The 24845-nt window shown below is 43.0% G+C and overlaps 1 protein-coding gene across 1 annotated transcript in view; it reads left to right on the forward strand.

Annotated features, from left to right (window-relative positions):
• Positions 1-111: 111 nt before the first annotated feature.
• POLR3B (RNA polymerase III subunit B) overlaps positions 112-24845 on the forward strand; it is a 64688-nt gene continuing 39954 nt past the window's right edge. The window contains exons 1-18 of the mRNA XM_079992276.1: positions 112-228; positions 1817-1849; positions 2213-2269; positions 2369-2433; positions 3187-3262; positions 3741-3841; positions 4006-4097; positions 4664-4781; positions 5916-6024; positions 12654-12776; positions 13803-13919; positions 14869-15003; positions 19490-19651; positions 20235-20435; positions 21180-21342; positions 21647-21800; positions 23170-23244; positions 23739-23837. Of these exons, the coding sequence (XP_079848402.1) occupies positions 157-228; positions 1817-1849; positions 2213-2269; positions 2369-2433; positions 3187-3262; positions 3741-3841; positions 4006-4097; positions 4664-4781; positions 5916-6024; positions 12654-12776; positions 13803-13919; positions 14869-15003; positions 19490-19651; positions 20235-20435; positions 21180-21342; positions 21647-21800; positions 23170-23244; positions 23739-23837 (1952 nt within the window). The 5' untranslated portion in view covers positions 112-156. The remainder of the gene's footprint in view (positions 229-1816; positions 1850-2212; positions 2270-2368; positions 2434-3186; positions 3263-3740; positions 3842-4005; positions 4098-4663; positions 4782-5915; positions 6025-12653; positions 12777-13802; positions 13920-14868; positions 15004-19489; positions 19652-20234; positions 20436-21179; positions 21343-21646; positions 21801-23169; positions 23245-23738; positions 23838-24845) is intronic.

Below are 24845 nucleotides of genomic sequence, written 5' to 3' on the forward strand. Positions count from 1 at the left end.
TGGCCAAGCAGCGCTTGAGGCAAAGACGGATCACTTCTGCGGCGGAACCTCTGCGCTGCAGACCAAGTTGCATCTGGGGGCCGGTTTCACAGACGTACTCGGTGCGCTCTGCACAGTGCAGGCCGGGCTTTCGTCGCTTTCCCCCCCGGACTGGCCATGGAGACGCTGGCGGCGGAGCTGGGAGCTTCAACTCCGGAGCAAGCGGCGGCTCCCGTAAACACGGTGGAGGTGAGAAGTTGGTAAAAGGAGAAGGAAGCAGGGGAGAGACGGGGGCGGCGCCTTGGGGGCCGAGGCGCCTCCTCGCTGTGGAAAACTAAGTCCGACGTCTCGGTGCGGCTTCAGGGGGACGCGCGCTCCGGCTTCCCGCTCCGGCTCTTTCGGGCCTTTGTTTGGCCCCCGAGGCAGAGGGAGGGAGCGCATGCGCAGAGCTCCCCTTGCACTCACCTGATACACTTCCCCGTTTCAGGGACAAGGTTGGCGGGTCCCAGGGTAGTGATGGGATGGGGAACCTGTGGACCTCCAGGTGCTTGTTTTTAAAAGACTCCAGCTCCCATCTTCCCTGCCCGTTTGCTATGCTGGGTGGGGCTGATGGGAGTTGGAGTCCAATAGCCTATGGATGGTCACATGGTCCATATCCCTTGTGTATCTGCATATCAGATGAACTGGAGTTTCCCCATTCAGTATAACTGTAATATTGATGAGTAGGACTTAGACTTCCTTAATCTTCTTTAAGCTATCTTGGCGAACTTGTTGGTGGGAGAGGGGGCATTGTCCTTGCTCCTAGGTAAAGGTAAAGGGACCCCTGACCATTAGGTCCAGTCACGGACGACTCTGGGATTGCGGCACTCATCTTGCTTTATTGGCCGAGGGAGCCGGCGTACAGCTTCCAGGTCATGTGGCCAGCATGAGTAAGCCTGCCAGAGCGGTACCTATCTGCTTGCACTTTTGACGTGCTTTTGAACTGCTAGGTTGGCAGGAGCAGGGACCGATCAACGGGCGCTCACCCCGTCGCGGGGATTCGAACCGCCGACCTTCTGATCGGCAGGTCCTAGGCTCTGTGGTTTAACCCACAGCCCCACCCGTGTCTACTTACCTGTTAATCCGAATGGCACAAGGCACTTCCACCTGCTCTTGTCACATGGACGCTGTCTGGATAATGTTTGTTTGCTATCAACTAAAAAATGCACGTTAAAAAAGAAAGAAAGAAACGTTACTGCAGCACACATAGACAGAAGCCTGAAAGCATTGCCATCTCTCTTTGTGTCTCTGCTGTTCTGGATCTCCTATGACCGATAGCTTCCTAGGTCTTGAGGTTTGATGAAAAGTTTCAGGGGCTCTAGAAAAGAGGAGCTAAAGTGCAAGGACTGAACTGGTTTCTCTTTGGCTTAATGGGTTATTTTGCGATTTATCAGGAGGGCCATAGCTCAGTGGTAGAGCATCTGCTTTGCATGCAGAATGTCCCAGGTTCGATCCCCAGAATCTCTAAGAGCTGGGAGAAACCCTTGCCTGAAACCCTGGAGAGCTGCTGCCAGTAATGTAAGCTATGTACATTGCCTTGAATTCCATGATGGAAGAGAAGACGACACAGATGGACTTAATAAATAATTAAACCTCAGTCATCCACATCTGTGAGTTAGAGTTATTGACTTTAAGAGCTTGCTTGATGATCTAAAAAGTGTTATTACTACTAATAAGATCAATATCACCCTAGAAGTGAACTAAGCATTTTACATAGAAGAGTATATACCTGTTTAGCTTCTTGAAAATTGATTCCCTATCTTTTAAAAGTTGTTTTATCCTATACCTTTGTTTTCAGGAAAAATGGAGATTACTTCCAGCATTTCTGAAGGTTAGTATATTTGTGCAGTTGCCACTGATGGCATTTACAGGTTTTAATAAATTGAAGTAAATTGAAAATGAAAATCTGAAATAATCTCATTGTTTTCATTAATGATAAGTACTGCAAGCACTGAATATAGCTGGTGTACATTTTCAGTCATGTAAGTGCACTTCTTTTAGGAAGCATAAATTCATTCTTTGAGTTGGTTGAAAAATTGGTTTTCATGAGTGAGGTTTAAGATTTGGATGGTAAATTTTATTTTGAGTGCTAATTAAATGATGTCTATGCATTTGGATGTTTTTGTTCTGGGCTTTTGCCCCCCCTTTTTTTCTTTTTAATACCCCAGGTAATCTTCCTTTGTGATTATTTTAGGTGAAAGGTCTTGTAAAGCAGCACATAGATTCATTCAATTATTTCATCAATGTAGAGGTAAGATTTATTTTTAAAAGCAACATCAGAAAGATCAACACGTGTAATAAATTGCATGCCCCTCAGCAATGTGTAGACTTAGACTTCTTTTATTTCCAGATTAAGAAAATAATGAAAGCCAATGAGAAAATTACAAGTGATGCTGACCCAATGTGGTACTTAAAGTAAGTCTGACTTTGATTTTGGTGGTGGTGACAGAGAATGTGGGTGGACAGCTGACATATGAGCTTTGTGCTTGAATATCCTGATGTACTTTCTGTGTAGCCCTTAGTCCTTGGGTTAATCTATTTTAATTTAATAAAGCCCTTAAGGTAGTGGAAATCCTGTGTGGAGCAGCATAAATGTACAAAATGGTCTGTGGTGTCACTGATCCAGCTGAATAGGATTCAGTTGCAATATGGTCCATTATGTCCTTTTCTGAAGTTTGGTTTAGGTTACATTTAGCTTTAGGCTTCATTCCTACTTACTGGTAGGCTGCCCATTCTGCTTCATGGACATGCATGCACCCCATCTTAAATGATACTCTTGCCTTACTGTTAACAGATGCGGGGAACCTTTGGCCCTTCAAATGTTGCCGAACTGTAGCTCCCATCATCCCAGGCCACTGGCTGATGAGAGTTGCAGTTCAGGGATATCTGGAGGGCCATTAATTCCTCACATCTGCTGTTAAGAGGGTCCCCCCCTTTGGTTCTATACAAAGAAAGATGTCAGCCCAGGAATCTTCCCATTCTTCAAGCAGAATCTGGTGAGCACTTGTATAGCTGAGGGGAAACTATCCCTTTATTTGCTGCCATTAAGATTATGGTGGTTCTTATATATTTCTCATTGGTTTTTAGTAAACCAAAGGTTTAACAAAATGGAATGTGAGTTGGGCAACTGGGTTGTATCCCATTTTTAAGTTGGGTCTTTCATTGCAGATACCTCAATATATATGTTGGTACTCCAGATGTTGAAGAAAGCTTTAATGTAACAAGACCTGTTTCTCCTCATGAGGTATTTGCATCTACTCAGCCTTTTTGTACTTTTGTGTGAACCAGCTAATTGAGCTTCTTGTTGTAATTGATGACTATGAAAGAACTGTGACTGACTTTTCGTCATATTATGTCCAAAGAGTATACTACTGTTGCATGGTGCATTTTTGTTACTCATATTTTGTCTTCAGTTGTTAATTGTATATTGATGTCTGAAGCACCTGCAAGACTAGGTTAGACTTGTCACTGCTGCAAATAGTCAGATCTTTGGAGAGAGAAGTTACCATGTCTCATCTGAGGGAGGACTTGCATGTGCTGTGTGTGTTGCAATATATAGACTTGCTTCTTTGCAGTAACTTAAGAAAAAAAATCTAGCAAATAAATTTTAGTCTCTGGGATTTTTAATGATTGAGGATTGGAAAGAGAACAAATATGAGGACTGCAAAGGAGTGTTGCGTTCCACCTGAAAAATATTTAACCGTGTGGCTCTTCTCTTTAAGTGTCGTTTGAGAGATATGACGTATTCTGCCCCAATTACAGTAGACATTGAGTACACCCGAGGTAGCCAGAGAATTATTCGCAATGCATTACCTGTTGGCAGGTAAGATACCAATATAAAGATAAATACTACTTTTGTGTGTTGGTTACGTTCTGTGTTAATTGCTGTGATAAAATGTGAGAGACTTGTTTTGCTTTTAATCAAAGAGGGCAATCCAGTGTGTACTCTGAGCCTGCAAGGTAATTTTTACTTTGGTGTTCTTGCAGGATGCCAGTAATGTTGCGCAGTTCCAATTGCGTCCTTACTGGAAAAACTCCAGCAGAATTTGCCAAGCTTAACGAATGCCCTTTAGATCCAGGTAACAACATTTTCTAATAGTGTTTGTTCCTTTTGAATGAGTTGTGATCCCTTTTACTATGTTACTCAGTGGAGCCTTCTAACACGTGAGCCGCTACAGATTATGGAATGAGAGATTTTCAGACTGTAGAGGGGTCTTCGTGAAGTTTCTGCTTTGATTAGAGCAGTTTACTAAGGTTCCTACCCAGGGACAGGGAATTACCATTACTACAAGCCTTGTCACCTACTTGCTGTACAGATTTCCCAAGTATTCCTGGAATCTTCCAAGACTTTGTCTATGCTGCTTCTGGTTTCAGGAGGTCATGATAGCACAATGGAGAATTTCACTAGATAGCCATCTTAAGTTCATACTGAGGGAAGTAGGTTCATTCATTAAGGTGCCTTCTTCAGTTTACTGAAGGCATTGTATAGCAGTCTCTGCAATTACAAGTGGAATCAGAGATTTCCTCACTAAATACTGCAGGCCAGTGTAGCCGACAAAGCAAAAATGTACATTTCAGAGGTTTGCAAAGTCCATTAATGTTTAAAACTAATGTCAATCGAGATTTTCCATTCTCCACTGGACAGGTGGCTACTTCATTGTCAAAGGTGTAGAGAAGGTAATTCTTATTCAAGAGCAGTTATCGAAAAACAGAATAATTGTGGAAGCTGACAGAAAAGGGACGGTTGGCGCATCAGTTACCAGGTAAAAGAACTCATTAGTAACTGCAGGCTGGTTTCCTATGATACCACGGCTGGGATCAAAATAATTACTTTAGGCACAGCCAGGAGTCTGGGCATGCCTAGTATGATGAGGGTGCTGTTTGTGCCCTACTTTTCCTCCAAGGTGGCATACACAGCTTTCTCCCTTCTCCATTTATCCTCACAGTCCTTACAACAACTACGTGAGGAAAGTTAGGCCGAGTGAGCATGATTGGCCCAAGGTCACTCAGTGAAGCTTCGTGGCTGAGTGGGGATTTGAGCTTACACCTCCCTGGTCTTAGTGCAACGCATTAACCACTGCACTACACAGATTCCCCACTTTTTTTCTTTGAAAAAAGTGGCAGCCTGCTCAGTGCCATATAACAAACTGCTTTTGAACATTACCTAACTGAAAAGCGGCTTTCTATATTTCATTGTGGTGGCAGGGTGAGTTTGAGAAACATGAGTTCAAAGTTCCACTGAGTATACAGAACTAGTTGTACGCTCATACAAAGATCATGGAAAGAGCCTTGTGTTTGAATACGTTTTTCATGCACATTTGGTAACCATTTGTTAAACGTAATTCCAAATGTTTGCAACTTGGTCCTTAAAAATAACAGAGCAGAAGTTCAACCAAAGCTTTGTGGAAGGGGGAAACCACTTTGGTTAGTCTAAAATAAGTGGATCAGTAGAAAATGCAAAGTTTGCTGTATTTTAAGTGCTCCGAAAAATACAACATGCCTGTGTTCTGAAAACACCGGCAGATAGTCAATTATTTAATCCCTGCAAACCAAGAATTAAATATGGTGCAAAAGACAGAATAGATAACCACTTACAGTAGCAGTGGAGAACAGATGTTCCTCCAGATCTTATAGGACTCCAGCTCCCTTCAGCCCCAGCCAGCATAGCCAGCAGCATCTGGAGGATGATAGGTTCCCCTTCCCTGGCTTACAGGTTTGCAATCAAAGAAGACATGAATTGGAAGGAGGTTGGCGCAGTAATAAGATCCTAGGTTTTATGCACAAAAAACCTCCGCAATCCTGTGTTCTGATGTACAAAGCCATGATAAGTTTCCCTCCTCGCTGTCAGGGTTTGTAGAATTAATGAGGTCTTTCCTTTTCTTTTTACAAATGTGTAGTTCTACTCATGAAAAGAAGAGCAGAACTAATATAACCGTGAAGCAAGGAAGATTCTACCTTAAGCATAACACCCTGTCGGAAGATATTCCCATTGCAATAATCTTCAAGGTAATTTTTTAAAAGAACAATCTCCATTATCAGTGCTTGGAGTACAATCCTGTACGTGTCACTGAGTTCAGTGGGGCTTTCTCACAGGTAAGCCTGTATAAAATTTCAGCCTAGAATAGTTTATAGAAGAACTTCAAATACTTAGTATAAAGGGGGAAGTAATAGAATCGTAGAATTTTAGAGTTGGAAGCGGCCACAAGGGTCATTTAGTCTAGCCCCTGCAATGCAGAATTTTTTTTGCCCAACATGAACCTCAAACCCACAGCCCTGAGGTTAAGAGTCAATATTTATTTATCTTTGTTCTTTGTCTATGTTCAAGTTTCTTTTAGCTGTTTGCTCTACACCGTAGGAAACTTTTATTTGCTAGTCTTGAAGTGTTGGGTTATACCTTGACATAATGTGAGGTTCATCTTTGGCACAATTGCCATTACTTTTGCCTGGGGTTTTTTTAAGCCAATAAAAATGGAAAAAGAGGAAAAGGCAGGGGTAGGGGAGATGGGGGGGAATAAAAGTGAGTTGCAGGCAGGGATGTTTGAGAATTTCAATTTGCAGGTTAGAACTTACCATATTTTTCGCCCCATAGGGCGCACCGGCCCATAGGGCGCACCTAATTTTTTGGGGGGGAAATAAAGAAAAAAAATATTTCCCCCCCCCCAGGTGCGGGAAGCCCGAGCTTCCCCCGACCCCAGCCCCCAGAACAGGCTGCTATCCACAAGCCTAGGGAGCCTGGCGGGAAGTCACGCCAGTCTCCCCAGGCTTGCAGATATCTGCCCGAAGCCCGGGGTGCGCTCCGCTACGCTCCCCGGGTTTCGGGCTGCAGGCTGCTGTCCACAAGCCGTGGGAGCCCGGTGCGACTTCCCGCCGGGCTCCCATGGCTTGTGGAGAGCTGCTCGAAGCCCGGGGTGTGCTCCGCTGCGCGCCCCGGGCTTTGGGCAGCAGGCTGCTATCCGCAAGCCTAGGGAGCCCTGCGGGAACTCCCGCGGGCTCCCCAGGCTTGCGGATATCTGCCCGAAGCCTGGAGAGCGAGAGAGGTTGGTGCTCACCGACCCCTCTCGTTCTCCAGGCTTCAGCGAAAGCCTGCATTCGCCCCATAGGATGCACACACATTTCCCCTTCATTTTTGGAGGGGAAAAAGTGCGTCCTATAGGGCAAAAAATACGGTAATTTTTCAGTGCTTTCGCACTTCCTGAAATTTCCTACACAGTTCTTGGTTCAAAAATAGTATCAAAATGCCTTGAGAGAATGTGTACCTTGAGAGAATGCAATTTTTCATGTGGGTTTTTTTTCCTTTAAGATTTGATTGGAATCTTTCCCAGTGAGAGCATCAGCTATTGGCCAGAATGTTGGCTTGGTCATATTGGTTCTATATTTAGTTCATTTCCTGTTTTATATAATGTATTCAGCTGCTAGAACAGCTTTAGGGATTGTGCCAAACGATACCCTAAAAAGATCGCAGAGCGCTGCCAGAAGAGGGCAGCACTTGCTTGTAACTTAAATGTGTAAATAATGCTGTGTGGATGTAACAGGGTGGGATTTGTGGACTGGGTTGCTACCTTATCTATTTTAAGGTAGAACATCTATAATAGTTAAGGGTCTACTGCACAGGATGCTAATTTGTGTCCCTTTCAATCACATTATACTTTAAAATAATTCTTCCCATTTATATATTTTTTTAATTAGGAATGTACTGCGTAGGGAAGTAATGTCTAACCCTTCCTCCTATTGTGATTGTAACCACACATCTGGTGGTACAAGTGGAATTATAAAAATGTTTCCATTGGTACCAAGTTGTGACTGCAAAAAATTCTGCCAGAAGCAAGACTGGCATTTGGTGCTGGATTTAAATCCAGTGCTGACAGCAAGCCCCACTCTTGACAGGGATTGGCTCTGATCAGGTACTGTTCACAGGAGCCAATCCTGTGGAGCTCTTCTTGCAAACACTGGCAGAATTTAAAGGACACAAAATGTTCCCCATGCCTGCTTTAGAATGTCTGTAAACCACGAGGCTGGTGGAAGTAACACCCCCCACAGTGTGATTTTATTTCTGCAACACACTATAGTTGACCACTGCGGGAGGAGTTAAGAATAAACATGTTATTACTTTCTTGTACTTTTTTTGTTTGATATGGTGAGGATCAGCTGGAGCCCTGAGTAAAAATCTAGGGCCAGTTGCCACCATTTTACACAGACTTCATGTGCACTTCTCCAAGACTTAACTAATGGAATAATCTCCAAAGCCTGCGTGAGGCCGTTTCTCCCCTTACTTTAGAAAAAAGCATGAGTACCTTCTTGAGGATTCTGTAAGCAGGAATATATTATATCAGTGGCAATTAAAGTTTAATTTTAATTCTTTGGGGGATTAGTTCAACTGAGTTCACTTGGAAATGAATAAGTTTGTATCTAGTACAATTTGACTGATTAGTTGGGCTGCTGATTGGGTATACTGGGGAAATAAATGAATTAATGTTTATTTATAAATAAATGATCTTGTACAGCTTTTGAATAATGAATTGATCAGTGGGCATACCAGGGAAATAAATAAATTTCTGTTTGTGAATAAATACATTTATATTTACTCTCTTTTGGAGATAACTACTTGGGTTGTTGATTGGTGGGTACATTGGGGGTAATAACTCACGAACAGCAAATGCTACTCAGAACAACAGACAGCCCCAAAAATTACTTCCCCAAAACGAACTAAGCCATTCTTATGTATGATGGAAGCCATCCAGAGTGGCTATGGTAACCCAGTCAGATGGGTGGAGTATAAATAATAAAATCATCATCATTATTAGAAAAAAGGCACCCCCCAAAAGAACAAGGCAACTCCCATCCACATAATTCATCCCAGTAAACCCCAGAAGCAATCCCCAATAATGCCAGGTGGCGCTGTGGGTTAAACCACAGAGCCTAGGACTTGCTGATCAAAAGGTTGGCGGTTCGAATCCCCGTGATGGGGTGAGCTCCCGTTGCTCGGTCCCAGCTCCTGCCAACCTAGCAGTTCAAAAGCATGTCAAAGTGCAAGTAGATAAATAGGTACCGCTCTGGCGGGAAGGTAAACGGCGTTTCTGTGCGCTGCTCTGGTTCGCCAGAAACGGCTTAGTCATGCTGGCCACATGACCCGGAAGCTGTACGTTGGCTCCCTCGGTCAATAAAGCGAGATGAGCGCCGCAACTCCGGAGTCGGTCACGACTAGACCTAATGGTCAGGGGTCCCTTTACCTTTTTAAGGAACCTGAATGCAATCAGTAATTAGGAGGCAGTGGTTCTGGAGATGCTGTTGTGAAGAGGGCAGCAGAGGAAGTCAGTCACACACTGGCCAGAGGAGAGTTACTCACAAACCCCTTGAGATAACTCCACAGCCTTCCAGGGGTCTGCAGCCCACTGATCAATATCTAGTACTATTAGAAAGCTGTTATACTGGTGCATGTCTTCCAGTGTGGTGCTCAGCACATGCACTCCCACCCCAGGGTTCTTTTTTATGGCTGCAAATCAATTTGAGTGGTACATAATGGAAATATAAATAATATAAATAGAGCTGCTTCGTAAGCTGCACGCCTTTGGAATGGCAAGCCGTGTCTAAGCTATCACATTCATGTGCTGGAGGGAGCTGCAATCTGCTGCTATTCCTTGTATATGCAACTGCTTCAAATGCAACTGAATACTCAGCATGTGTGTGCATGCAGTGTAATATGTGAAATGACCTTTAAAATTGTGACATTCTGCAGCAAGGACTATAGTTTTGTAGCTAGGGGGTCTGTGGAGTCTGGGACCAAGGGACTGGAAGCTTTCATCTAAAGCAGGGATGAGAAAACCTGCTTGGGAAGCCAGATGGTATTGGACTCTCAGTTGCATGGTCATTGACCATTGGCAATGCTGGTTATTGGGAGTCCAGAAACATCTGGAGGACACAGAGGTTCCCCGGCTTCTCTAAAGCAGCTAAAGCTGCCTGATGCCTCCTGCTCGTATCTGTTATCTGGGGGAAGGAGTTGCAAGGGAGAGGGCAAAGCCATAGGCAGTACTATTTAAAGTCCTTCGTTGACATGCTTGGCTTAAGCATTAGGGACAACTTCTTCTACCCTCAACTACTTGCTGCATGGCCAGGGGTGTTGTAGGTTGAGTTGTTAGCAGTAAAACCAGCTGTTTAGAGCACCACTACTGTCACTTAGCTGTGTGGGGTCTGGAACATCTTCACGGCACTGGGAGTATGTATTTCAGAGCACTGCCATGTGCTGCCTTCTGTAATGTGTAATTTCCTAAACAACATTTTGTAGGGGCCAATGGCTGCAGCAAATGCTTTCTAAAAGGAATAGGCCCAGTGATCACATTTAATTAGGTAGGAATTTAATGCAGTTTAAAGAGAATGTGAGTCGGAGGTGCATTGTCTGTTTACAGTGAGCCCAAGAGTACACTGTGTGTTCGCTGCTGTATCTTTGTTATGCCTAGTTTAAAGAGAAATATTAATGCAAGGCATAGCTTTTCACCCTTCCAACTTCTGAGAAGCATATTGTAGCTCTGCCAAAAAGAGGTGTTATTGACTTTATTCCCTGTTTCTTGATATGGCAGAACTCCAGACAAATATGTGAAAGGAGAAGCTTTAGCATTATCTAGAATGTACAAAGGCCCGCACTACTGGCTGCTGCCTTGAAACACTTTATTCACAGAGAGATTGGGGAGATTTTCCTTTCTAAACCTGTTAAACATTTTCTTAACGTATTAAGCCTCTTTTACAATATCAGCTATAACCTGGTGCTTAAGGATCTATGGAAAAAAACTGAGATAAAATGGCTTTCAAGACTGCTTTCTGTGTGAAATCCTTTTTCTTTGCCTTCCCTTTCCCTCTCTCCAACCCATAAGAGGCAACTTGTGAGGCAATTTACCAGTGCCTGTGATTGAGTGCACCTGCCTGGGGACGGAGCAGAGCTGCCTCCAGGTTTGAGGGTTCCTGGACAAAGTGCCCTCTAGTGGGTCCCCTCCTGTGCCAGTTATCTCTGACAGGATTTTGTGACCTTGGCAAAAATTCTTTGGGCAGGCAGACATGTAGCCACTATTATGCCTTGCCGCCATTATACAGTGGTACCTTGGGTTTCATACGCTTCAGGTTACATACACTTCAGGTTACAGACTCCGCTAACCTAGAAATAGTGCTTCAGGTTAAGAACTTTGCTTCAGGATGAGAAGAGAAATCGTGCTCCGGCGGCGCAGCACCAGCGGGAGGCCCCATTAGCTAAAGTGGTGCTTCAGGTTAAGAACAGTTTCAGGTTAAGAACGGACCTCCGGAATGAATTAAGTACTTAACCCGAGGTGCCACTGTAATGCAGTGCAGGGGGTTTGGCCCTTGGGGCCCCTTCCAACTCCATGATTCTATAATTTCCTACACTGTGTCATTGACACTGTGGGAAATTAAAACAATGGTTCCAAGTACCCTCACATGGAGCCCAAGGGAGCAGCATTGACTCTCGGCTTGAGGGAGCAGACCTCAGCGCAGTTATGGTGGGACCTGCCATGGTGTTAGGACCCCAGCAGCTGCCTGAAGATGTCGTGTGCTGACATTGAGCTTGGTTGGGGAAATCTTACCAGAATGCATTTTGAGGCAATGGAAGAAATGTGGGGGAGGTTAATTCAGCACAGTACAGGTGCAAGGCTGCCGATTGGCTGGCAGCGTCCACATGATGTTCATGAGTTCCATGCACCTGCACAGTGCATGCTGAAGGAGTGTCTCCACCCCCCCCCCATCGTTCTACCCGGACACTGAGGTCCAGCGCCAAGGGCCTTCTGGAGGTTCCCTCACTGCGAGAAGCCAAGTTACAGGGAACCAGGCAGAGGGCCTTCTCGGTAGTGGCACCCGCCCTGTGGAACGCCCTCCCATCAGATGCCAAAGAGAAAAACAACTACCAGACTTTTAGAAGACATCTGAAGGCAGCCCTGTTTAGGGAAGCTTTTATGTTTGATGTATTACGGTATTTTAATATTTTGTTGGAAGCCGCCCAGAGTGGCTGGGGAAGCCCAGCCAGATGGGCAGGGTATAAATAATTTATTATTATTATTATATTCTTATTATTACCCTCCCTTATCTACTTCAATAGCACCAAGTCACCCCTCCTTCAGGCAGCAGTGTTCAGTGGCAAATGTTGGAAGCCTCCTGTGAACCACCTAACTGAGCAGCTACTGCTGAAAAAGGGAGCTAATCATCACCAGCTATGCACAAAATCGTTAGCAAGTTTGCATAACTTGAGAGAGAGGGTGTGTGTATAAAAAGATACCATTCATTCCTTTCCTGTAGCTCTTCAACAGGCTTCCTCTGTTGCATTTGTCCCATAGCAGAGCATTGCTTCTTATTAAACTATGTGAGGTTTCTTCTGCAAATGAGCTGCCATTAGCGTTACTCTGCTGCTTTCGTTTGTGTTTCCTGCTGGTGCTGCTGCTGTGGCTTATCAAGATTTCCATTTCATAGTTTGAGTATGAGCTGCTGCCAGTGCCAGATGGCCCTGTTTCTGAGGAGAAGTCGCTTCGGGTTAGGAGTAATACTGACTACAATGACAAAATTAGCATAAGCAAATGTCAGCAAGTTAGCACCAAGCCAACATTCTTTCTCTCCTTTTCTACCTTTTCCCCCCTTCCCTCTTCTAGGCTATGGGCGTTGAGAGTGACCAGGAGATTGTGCAGATGATTGGTACAGAGGAGCATGTGATGGCTGCATTTGGTCCCAGCTTGGAGGAGTGCCAAAAAGCTCAGATTTTCACACAGATGCAGGTGTGTGACATTTCGAAAATGGCTTCTTAGTTTTGCTTGTTGTGAGCTGATGGAACAGCTCAGAGAATGCACTGGCCACAGTCTTCTGTCTGTCAAGCCCCTTTGCTTTCTGTAGATTGGAAAAGTTATTTTCCAAGTAAGAAAGTCCATCTCTGAGAGCTGATCTGTGCATTACTCAGGCTGAGGTGGAAGAGTTTTGAGCATGGCTAAAAGTGGACATAGAATGAACATTACGGTGCAAAAGATGGGGAAATTGTTTGGGAGGACTGTGTAAGTAAGCAGCAAAATTAGCATGACCTCAAGAGATCATTTTATACATTTTGACTCTAGCTGTTCTTTCCTGTTTCAGTCCTTCTCAGAGTCCAGTTCTTTATTAACAAAATTCTACTTTGGCTTGCATGATTAGCAGAAATGTTGGGTATTCTTGAGCCTTTCAGACAGGAGTTATTACAACAGTAGTCACTAGAGGACCACTGACCAGAACATGGCCATGGTTCTGTTCATGGAAGGTTAAAATCATACTAGGAAATATAATTATTGTTAGTATCGTTAGATGTGTACCTTTGGGCAGTATCCAAAGAGTAATTCCATTAGTGCAAGGACTCCTGGCTGTGCAATGGAGCTTCCTCCTCACTCCTCTCACTGCGTCCCTCCACATGCCCCCTAAACCAGTTTGAGGGGTGACCCCAACCTTCTGGAGCAGATTTGGGAGAGGTGCTGGGGGATTACTAGGAGCGGAGAGAGAGAGAGAGGAATATCCGTGGTGCAAACAGAAATCCTTGTGCTAATAGATCTTCCTCGTTAGATACCAGTCCCAGATTGGCCTAGTCCATTTTCACTGGTCATCTTATTAAAGAAGCATCTTACACTGCTGTCTTGTCTTTAAAAACTTAGGTTTTGGCATGCTGATTATCTTGTTAATACGCAGTCATCTGTTGTTAATATGCAATGTCATTCCTTGAAAGTGGAGACTTCCAAGAAGAGTTTTTTAACTTGTACTATGCTAACTTGGATTTCTCTTTACAGGCACTGAAGTATCTGGGAAATAAGGTCCGAAGGCAGAGAATGTGGGGAGGACCCAAAAAAACCAAGATGGAAGAAGCAAGAGAGCTGCTGGCAACAACCATTCTTGCCCATGTCCCTGTACGACCGTAAATCTTAGATTTTGGGGCAGGGCCCCAGGGTGTGTGGGCTGAAATAGGATTCTTACCATACAAGACCTGAGTGGGTTGAATGTCCTCTGGCAGAGCACCTTCACTAATCCATGGTGAACTTGTGAGGGTGACTGCATCTTCACCTCTTGTTCATCATCCCAGTCTTATTTAGGAAGGCACCTCAGGAAGAGCTGCTGCTTAGTTCTATCATTAGTTCTTTGTGTGTATTAGAGGAGAAGTCAGAGACTTCCTGCTCCTGATCTAATGCCTGTGTTGATTAGTACAGTGGTTCCTCGGGTAAAGTACTTAATTTGTTCCGGAGGTCCATTCTTGACCCGAAACTGTTCTTAACCTGAAGCACCACTTTAGTTAATGGGGCCTCCTGCTGCTGCTGTGCCGCCGGAGCCCAGTTTCTGTTCTTATCCTGAAGCAAAGTTCTTAACCTGAAGCACTATTTCTGGGTTAGCGGAGTGTGTAACCTGAAGCGTATGTAACCCGAGGTACCACTGTATTCTGATTCATTATTTTTTGCATGCAGCAGTAGGGTATGTGCAGCTCTGTATGTGATTCTCTGTACACTAACCTGTGGTTACTGGTGTTGGGCTGAGGGAACACTATGTAAAATTCATAAGCGGGTGTATCTCTCTGTGTATGAGTGTGTGTGTGTGATCTAGCCATAAACTGACCTAGTGATCTTCTTAAGCAAGGTGCTATTGCTTGATCTCTACTTTCTCTTCGTGAAATGAGAACTATTGTGAAAGCCTAATAGGGCTTTTGGAAGGATGAATGCAATGAGAAAATGTTGCCACACTGTTCTGAGTCTGGGGAATATCGCAGAACTGCAAAATGAGTTTAACCTAAGCTGCATTTTGGACAAATGACTAGCTGTTCCTTACTAGAAACTGTTTACCGCCCCCCCCCCCTTTTCTGTGTTCCAGGTAAAAGAGTTCAATTTCCGCTCAAAGTGCATTTATACAGCTGTGATGGTCCGCAGAGTGATTTTAGCTCAGGGGGACAACAAAGTAGATGACAGAGACTACTATGGAAACAAACGATTGGAGTTGGCAGGACAGGTAAGTCCACCCTGGGGTTTTCTATACAACATGCAAACATTTATATGGAGTTACCATCTTATTTATTTATTTATTAAATTCGTTGGTTGCTTTACCTTGCCCAAGGCAACCCAAATGATGAATTAGAGAATTAGGCTGCAGCACAACAGGTTCAGTGTGGAAAAATAATCATGTGTGTTGTGGTCCCCAGATGCTTCTGGTTCAGACACACTTTAAGCTTGTAGCAGTGGGTTCTGTTGATTAGTGATTCTGAAACGATAAAGGTTCATAAATACTGGCGTATGCCTAATATGTTGAGAGTTGTGTAACGGTTTAAACTGTTTAGTCTAGCTTCCTAAAAATACATCTGAAAGCAGACTTCTATCCCTTATGTGTGTGTTTTTCTGTTGTTGACATATCCTTGGCTGTATTTTGCAAATTGATAGAACACCTCACTTTAAGCCTATTGCTCAGTGTTTTCAGCTAGAGTTCCTTTCCAAATAGCCTATAACACACCACCCACCCACCCACACCCACCCCTGGTTGTGTTTCTGAGCTAAAAATCCTGTTGCTTAAAAATTTGAATGAAAAAGACTGTTCCTGTATGAGGAGGAAAAGCATAGCAGTCCACACAATGTGAAGACATAAAAGGCATTGTGTCTATAAAAATGTGTGAAAACAATAGCAGCTAATTTCACACCCCATGGGACAAGGGAGTACGAAATGTGCTTTAGCTTTAGATAACAGTTGTTTCCACTAGCCAAGCTGGTTTACAGAGCTTTCTCTTAGTCTTTCCGTCCACTAGAGGCTTGGCAGGCCAGGTGCCAGCAGAGGTGTTAGTGAAACCTACCGATTCCAAGCTTAATCTTTTCACCTACCTTTTCTCTTTCCTTAATGTGTTCATTATTTGCCGAGCATTTCCCTCGTCTTTGTCCTCAGGGTTTGTTTGGCATTTCCCCCCCCCCTTTCTTTCTTTCTAATTCAGCTTGCTTTGTATGGGCGAGATATGGAACAGCACCAAAATCCGGCACCCTGGAAAGGAAGGGATTTTTACCCTGTAACAAAAGAAAACCGCCTTGACTTCAGAGATTGACTAATCCCAGCTGTTCTGATAATATAATTAAGGCTGCCTAATGTCTTTAATTTTGCAACCAGTTTGTGTGAAAAGGAGAATTTGGCACTCTAAAGCCTTAAACACTAAATGGCAATCTCAAGGCGCCTAATTAGAATTCTCTGACATTAAGCTAATTGGTGAAACTGTATTTCAGCAGCTTAACTACTTTATTAATTTTTTTCCTCAGGATTTTCAATGGAAATCAATTGATGAGCTGTCAGTTCCTCTTCCTTATGTTTCGCCGCCACCACCCCTCAAATTTAATTTGCTCTTCAATGCTCCTGTCTGAAAGACCCTGGGTTCACTACAAAAATTAAATGAATATTATCACTGGCATTCCATCCCGTTCTCTCCTTAATCACTTACTCTTGACCTAAAAACGGGCTATTGTGAAACTTTGCTATGTTCTTAGAGAAAGCCTGTGGATGTACTGGAATTAGCCAAGGAATGCTTTAGACTAAAAAATGTCAAAAAGTTAGTGTATCCCCCTAACCTAACTTTATTATTTTGAACAGGAGGAGCCAGGAAATGGTGTTCAGTGGTGACTTCTTCTGAAGTCAGTGTTGAAATTTTTAAAACAAAATAAAAAAATCCCTTCTAGTAGCACCTTAAAGACCAACTAAGTTAGTTCTTGGTATGAGCTTTCGTGTGCATGCACACAAAAGCTCATACCAAGAACTAACTTAGTTGGTCTTTAAGGTGCTACTAGAAGGGATTTTTTTATTTTGTTTTGACTATGGCAGACCAACACGGCTACCTATCTGTAATTGAAATTTTTAGTTACGTATATACTAATTATTTAATAATCTTTTATGCCATCAATGAAACAGCCCTTTTCTTAGTACTTGTTTAAAATATAGATAGAGAAAGATATGAGAAGGGCCATAACTCAGTGGTACTTTGCGCTGAAAGACCCCCATCTTGGTCAGTGTTGACAGTAGTGAGTTATTTGGATCATAAGGCAAATTCCTGTGGCTTACCTAGGCTCATCCAGGGAAGATTCATTCTGATAGCATTCACATGGGTACCCAAGCCCCAAAGTAACCAGAGATCTGCCAGTAATGTGTGAATGTCCAAGGCATTGCCATATTGGCCTCTTCCCAAAATTCACTTCAGAATCTGAGCATAAGAAGAGCCCTTCTGTATCAGACCAAAGGCTGATCTAACTCAAGGATCCTGTTCTAACAATATTGGAAGCCTACAGGCAGGAAATGACAAATGTGTTAGCACTCTCTCCATTTGTATTCCTGAGGCATGCTGCCTCTGAGACTGGAGGTAATACAGAGCCATAACGCCTAGCAGCCATTAAGAACCTTAACCTTGATGAATTTGCCTGAACCCCCTTTAAAGTCATCCAATTTGTGGGCTATTAGTGCATCCTGGGGTAGCTAATTTTTTGAGAGCCAGTGTGGTGTAGTGGTTAAGAGCGATAGACTCGTAATCTGGTGAACCGGGTTCGCTTCCCCGCTCCTCCACATGCAGCTACTGGGTGACCTTGGGCCAGTCACACTTCTCTGAAGTCTCTCAGCCCCACTCACCTCACAGAGTGTTTGTTGTGGGGGAGGAAGGGAAAGGAGAATGTTAGCCGCTTTGAGACTCCTTCGGGTAGTGATAAAGCGGGATATCAAATCCAAACTCTTATTCTTCTTCTTACTTTTAACTGGGGGCTATACGAAGGATTGGGTATTTTTCTCTGTCCTGAATCTTCCAGTGTTCAATTTCATTGGATGACCTCATGTTCTAGTATTAGGGGAAGGGATATAGAGCATCTGCATTGCACACAGAGGTTCTGCAGATGAATTCACATTAGTAGATTAATCTACATGACCATTTACTTGCCACTGTGTGATCCTTTAGGAACTATCTCATAGGAAACTTGGTTTTGCGTGATGTCAGGAAAGATTGACTTATCAAAGGGGAAAAGATTCCAGCGCCCAACGTTAGTTTTGAGTAGTCACTGATATGTGCAATTGACACAGAATCCCATCTACCCTTGACCCATCATTGACTTCTGTGACAGTTCCCAACTAGATCATTATAGCTGACCTAAATTCAAGTTACTATCCCACATAAATGTTAACTTTTGTCATCAAATGAATTCTCACGATTATGTTATGCAATGGAAGGCAAAGAAAGGTCTGTGCTTTTTGCAAATCAGCAGGGAAATGATAATGATGAAAAGATGGCAAATACAGTGAGTGGAAATGTTCATTGAGAGAGTAGATTCAGTTACTGGCCCAGGGCCAGGGGGGGGGGGGCACAGTAGTGTTAATGCGTCTTCGAAAATGGAGACAGTTTTAAATTGGTTTAATTCCATGGAGGAATTAAATAATGCAATAGACTCCAGAATGTCTTAACAGGGCCCGTTTGAATACCTAGTTTGTTTAGCAGTTAACAATGCTTTGTATACTGGGAACTTGTATTTTTGGCATTCGGTAGCTGCTGTATTTTTAGTCTTCCTGACAGAGCTGCTGTAAAAACCAAGAGTTAGAATAGAATTGCCAAGTTCTAGAGCTTATACTTCTTCTTTAGGGGATGCAGGAAAGGCTTTTCTTTGGAGTAGGGGTGGGTGGGGAGTGGGCTTTCAATCCATGTGTAGCTTGCAGTGCAAAATTTTAGATGGATTAAGTTCCCACTAAAGTTCATTAGGAGAAGTTGGGTGAAATGTGAATGGGTTGATTGGAGAGCAAACCAAAAGACATGTGTGATGTTAAAAATGATAATAAAGTGAAAGAAATAGTTAGAAGGAAGTAATTGGATAAAGAACAAATACAGATTTACGAAACTAGAAAGGATCATCCTTTTCCCATGCTGATAGTTCTTCAAGGAGTTACTCCAGGTTCAATTTTCATAACATATTTTGGCTACTGAGACATTTACAGCTTATCTATAGGTTAGCAATTCTGAAAATGAAAAATGTGTTAGGGTAGTTCTTCTATAGTAATGTGAGATATCCATTTAAAAAGCTCTACATTTAAAATTTAAAAGATATCATTTAGTGAGCCAGAAGATGAGCAGTTAGGTTTATAGGATCCACGGTTTAAACAGGCCTATTCTGGTGTTTTGTATATCTGTTTGTTATAGTTATTTTTACAGTAGAACCTCTCTGTGTCGTTTACATAACAGTTTAGCCGTTTTATTTCAAGTGTTCTTAAGAACAGGCTGAAGGAGTTCTGACTTTTGTCTTGTTGAAAATCAGATTACTACTTTACCCATAAACTAGAATCATTTGTTTATGTTGTAGTCGTTTGGTCAGATTGTGAAAAGTGCCATTCTTATTTCAGGATGAGCAACGTAAAGGAATGGCCCTCCAATTAATGCATCTCCAGTGTGGCTTCCATCACTAAATGCATTGCTTGCTTCCCGCTGTAAATCTCCTTTTTTCTGTTGCAGCTTCTTTCCCTTCTGTTTGAAGACTTGTTCAAAAAATTTAACTCTGAATTGAAAAAGATCGCTGATCAAGTAATTCCCAAGCAGAGGGCAGCCCAGTTTGATGTAGTTAAGCACATGCGGCAAGATCAGATCACCAATGGCATGGTGAATGCCATCTCCACTGTAAGTGTTTCATTTGCTGTGAAAGGGGTAGGAGAACAGTGGGGAATCTCTGGCCCATGGGCCTGATTAGGCTGGACAGGGGGTCCTCATTTGGCCCATGAGAACATTTTCCCCAATCCATGCATGATGTCAGGAGTGGGGCAGGTAAATACATGGATGCAAAGCATCCTTCAGGAGTGCTTCCATTTGCCCTTGACAACCAGGCTTTCATTTGGCACCTTTTAAAGTTGGATCCCCTTGGTTGCTTCCAAGTGATGTCTATCACTGCCGAAAGTGTGGCTTGGAGTCTTTGCCAACCAGCTGACTGGTGGTTGCTGCAAACTCCACTTCCTGTTCTTGCACATTTTGATTTCAGAATAGCACTGGCTTGTATTGTTTCTGTTTATGCAAATATTCACCAGGCTTTTCTGCCCTAAAGTCTTGAGGACAGGCGGAAAGCTGAAGCTATTTTACTACCATAGTTAAGAATCATCCATGTTTTCAAATATGGATTGATCTGTTTTCATATACTATTTTACCTCTTTTAAAAGTAGTTACAGTCTCTACTGCATTTTGACAGACTTGTGTCGTTCTTGACTTTTAGGGGAATTGGTCACTGAAGAGATTCAAGATGGATCGTCAGGGTGTGACTCAAGTATTGTCCCGCCTGTCCTATATTTCTGCTCTGGGGATGATGACAAGGATCTCTTCTCAGTTTGAAAAGACTAGAAAAGTGAGTGGTCCCCGATCTCTGCAGCCATCTCAGTGGGGTATGCTGTGCCCATCAGACACTCCTGAAGGAGAGGTAAGAACCATAAACTTGATTTATTTCCCCCATCACAATCTGATATGCTGAACCATCAGTTGAACTTGAACAATTGCACTAGCGGCCAAAATAGTGAAAACCTTTTGGAAAATGTGTATTTTTGAGGTTTGATGGCTCATAACACCAGTCTTCTTTAGAATAATTCCATAACATAATACTGAAATATTGCATATCATTAGAAAGATTAGTTAATGCAGACTATAATGCAACAAGCTGTGTTGGATTATCTTTATCCTATCAAAAGTTATAGCCAAATAAAATCAGTTATACACAGAAAACCACAATAAAGGATATTTCGTAACTTCTCACCATTTCTGTCAGAACTTAGTGTGGAAACCTTTTGCCGCAATTACAGCCCTAAAAACGGCATCCCATGAAATGAAGGAAGGATTTTAGTTCGTCAGGTGTTAACATGTGAAACTAAGATTATATGATTGCTTCTATCAATTGTGCTTTATTCCTTGGTTGCTTCTGACTAACAAGTTTCTTTAATCGGTTCCAGATTTTCTGTTGAATTAAGGCCAAGGCAATTACGTCACTTTCTAAATGACCAGTCAACTCCTTAAACTCAGTTTGTCATTGGTCAGTTTTGAGTTAAGGAAATCCACTTATTGTTATATAAGGCAGTTGTGCTGTATTTTTCTGGTTATTTGGCTATAAATAAAATAATTTTATATGAATTAACTGTGCGTATTTTTTCATTATTATTTCTTTTCCTTTCAGGCCTGTGGCTTGGTTAAAAACCTAGCGCTCATGACTCACATTACGACTGATATGGAAGATGGTCCTATAATTAAATTAGCTGGTAACCTAGGAGTAGAAGATGTAAACCTTTTGTGTGGAGAAGAACTTTCCTATCCAAATGTGTTCCTTGTTTTCCTTAACGGTATGGCACTTCTGAAATTTTCTGGGTTGTTTAGCTTAGAAGTATAGGTGGAAGATTAAAATTTTATTTTGTTTGACAGAATTTGTATACCACTTCATTGCAAATAAAACTTCTTTGTGGTTTACAAACGTTAGCACTGCACCTGTCTGAGTCATGAATTCTGAAGTCCTAGGAAAGAGTGGGATTGAGCAGGACTGGCAGCAAAATAGGCCACGGTTGGCCCCTTCTGTCTGAAAGGTGGCAGAGTTGTGCAATAGCGGGTGATGGAGATGAGAGTGCTTAACATAATTGCTTTATTGAACAGGCAACATCCTTGGGGTCATCCGAGACCATCAGAAACTTGTCTACACATTTCGGCTAATGCGCAGAGCTGGTTATATCAACGAGTTTGTTTCAATCTCTACAAATCTTACCGACAGATGTGTGTATATTTCCTCCGATGGAGGACGATTGTGCAGGTAAGAAACTTGAAATACACCTTCCCTGAATGACTGCAACTGCAGTTTCATGTTCGTTCAGCTCATTCTCAGGAACAGGTTTCGTATAAACTCACTTGACAAGGTGACTGCTAAACAACCCTTTTTTGTCCAGAAGGTCCAGCATGATGTTTCAGCAATAAAAGGCAGCACCAGTGTATTTTACATTGGACCAGTTTGGAAGATTGTTCAAGGCTTTAAGCCAGAAATGAGCTCGACTCCTCCCATCACATGCCAGCTTCATTTTGAAGATCTGAGCTTGGAATTATAGCAGAGTTCCTCATTCGGCCCAAACGGGAAAAATCTATTTTTAACGGCAGTTGTTAAACCAATAAAATAAGCCAGTGTTAACAAAGTTAACCAGCTGACTGATATTTAGTCTAGTTCGGACATAACAGGAAACCCTGGCTTAATTTTAAGTCAAGATTTACAACCCTAAGCCAGCAAGTACTGGACGGAGGAGGGAAGGAGGACTGCTAAGTCTTAGTGCTCATTCCCAGCTTTGCAAACCATGTTTCATGAAGCCTTGAACAACTGTCTGAACTGGGCCACTGGGTAACTAATAAGTTTTGTCAGTTTTCCTGTGGCTTTCCCCAACTCCCTTGTAATCCTTTCGCAGTGGTTCCGATATCCACTGCAACATTTATAAGTGCTAATTAGCCTCTGAACTATTAGCATGGACTCTTGGAGTGGAATTCCCGAGTATATTGCAGTTATTTACTGCACACTGCGAGAGCGTCTTGTCCAAACAGAAACAGCCCTTGACGTTTTGATTGTGCATGCCATTCTTTGTATCAGTGTTTCTGTGTGGTGGTTCTGGTAGAAGCCTTTTAGAAAAATCATTCCTGCTTGAAAGACATGCTGCCAAATAGCAAATAATTTTTTATACTTTTGTTCTCCAGCGTGGAGTTGGACTTAGGTAGGTGATATCAACGGAATGTTATATTCACTGATCAATATATTATATATAATACCCCTCCTATTCCCTTGCTAATGTTTCTTAGTTATTGCATTAGCTGCTGTATTACATACAGCAGCATTTGTTTTGGTGTTTAGGTCTCCTGTGTGGTATAATAAACTTGACTCGGCTCTTCCTTTTATATATAAGCTTAATAAATGTTGCGATACTCATCGGCAAGCTTAAATAATACTGTTCCGTTAGAAGGAACACTGTACAAGGACTTGTTATGATGAACGGAAACCTTCATCTAAAATTAAAATATGGTCCCTGATTAAGGAGAGGATTGAGAAAAGTGAAAACTGTTTGGATCTACAGCTTCTGAGGCTCCTGAAGGATTTATCAACCAATATGCAACGTGTTGCTTAACTCTCTTCCTTTCCCCTAATGCAGGCCTTACATCATTGTAAAGAAGCAAAAACCTGCAGTTACAGGCAAGCACATGGAAGAACTTGCACAAGGTTATAGGTAAGGAACTGGGCAAGATGCAGTATGCTTGTTTCCTTGTCTAGGTATAGCTATGCAGAAATTAGGATAAATCACAGTATGATCCTGTAGCAATTAAAAAAGAAGATGCTTCTGTCAGTTTGGACCAGGGATGGGGAACCTGTCCCTCCAAATATTTTTCAGCTACTGCATCATCTCTGACCATTGGTCATGCTGGCTGAGGTTGATGGGACTTGGAGTCCAGTGACATGCGGAGGGCCACAGGCTTCCCCTCCCTGGTGTAGAAAATGCTGAGCTAGTGAGACCAGCAATCTGACCCTGTATCAGGCAGCCTCAAACCCCACTTTCATTTCATTATAGTATACGAGCTGGTTTTCAGAAGAATTTAGTTCACAGTAGTAGTAACAGTTCAGTTTCTACACAAATTGGCCATTCACTTTTTAAAATAGATGCGATAACACAGGCTTAATGTGGAATTTGTAAGTTATTTTTACACATTCATGCTCTGCCTTCAGGAATTTTGAAGACTTTTTACACGAAAGTCTGGTTGAATATTTGGATGTGAACGAGGAAAATGACTGCAACATTGCACTGTATGAACATACAATCACAAAGTAAGTGTTCTGCGTTAAGAAATTTGTGTGGTAAAGCTGGTAGTGGTATAGGAAGGAGTTCCTCATATTGTGTTGAGTGGCCTAAAGGTAAAGGTAAAGGTACCCCTGCCCGTACGGGCCAGTCTTGACAGACTCTGGGGTTGTGCGCCCATCTCACTTAAGAGGCCAGGGGCCAGCGCTGTCCGGAGACACTTCCGGGTCACGTGGCCAGCGTGACATCGCTGCTCTGGCGAGCCAGAGCCGCACACGGAAACGCCGTTTACCTTCCCGCTGGTAAGCGGTCCCTATTTATCTACTTGCACCCGGAGGTGCTTTCGAACTGCTAGGTTGGCAGGCGCTGGGACCGAGCAGCGGGAGCGCACCCCGCCGCAGGGATTCGAACCGCCAACCTTTCGATTGGCAAGCCCTAGGCGCTGAGGCTTTAACCCACAGCGCCACCTGCGTCCCGTTGAGTGGCCTACAGGAGTGAGAAAGCAGGGAATGATGCATATATATGCAGATATCTGAGATAAAGTATGCTATATATTTATGAAAAATGCTCCTCAGGGATATTTATGTTGTCTTTCATTTGTATACCTGATGGAACTATGAATGCACTCAGGGGGTTCCTGAACAAGCGTGCTTCCCCATTTAGATCAGTCATATTATATTGTTATTATTTATTTAATTTGTATGCATCCCTTCATCCAAAGGTCCCAGGGCGGCATATCTCTTTACATTTTCCCACTATGGAAACCCTTGGAGTGGGTGGGGGATTTCTTGTACACCCTGGAGCTTCCAGCCTATAAGGCATCACTAGATTACTGACTTGTAAAATGCAATAGAGGAATGCTTTGTGTGATTTAGAATGCATGGTCACAGTCACACCATGATGGTACTGTTTTGTCACAGAGCTACAATTCCCTGGACACTTGACAAGCTGCTGTCCCCAGGGTTCCCACCACCGCTAAAGCGGTATACTGGTGCTTCAGATGTAAGGAGTGGATGCAGCCCTTGTATTTGCCATTC

Source organism: Podarcis cretensis (genome assembly GCF_951804945.1).
Source record: "Podarcis cretensis genome assembly, chromosome: 10".
NCBI lineage: Eukaryota > Metazoa > Chordata > Lepidosauria > Squamata > Lacertidae > Podarcis > Podarcis cretensis.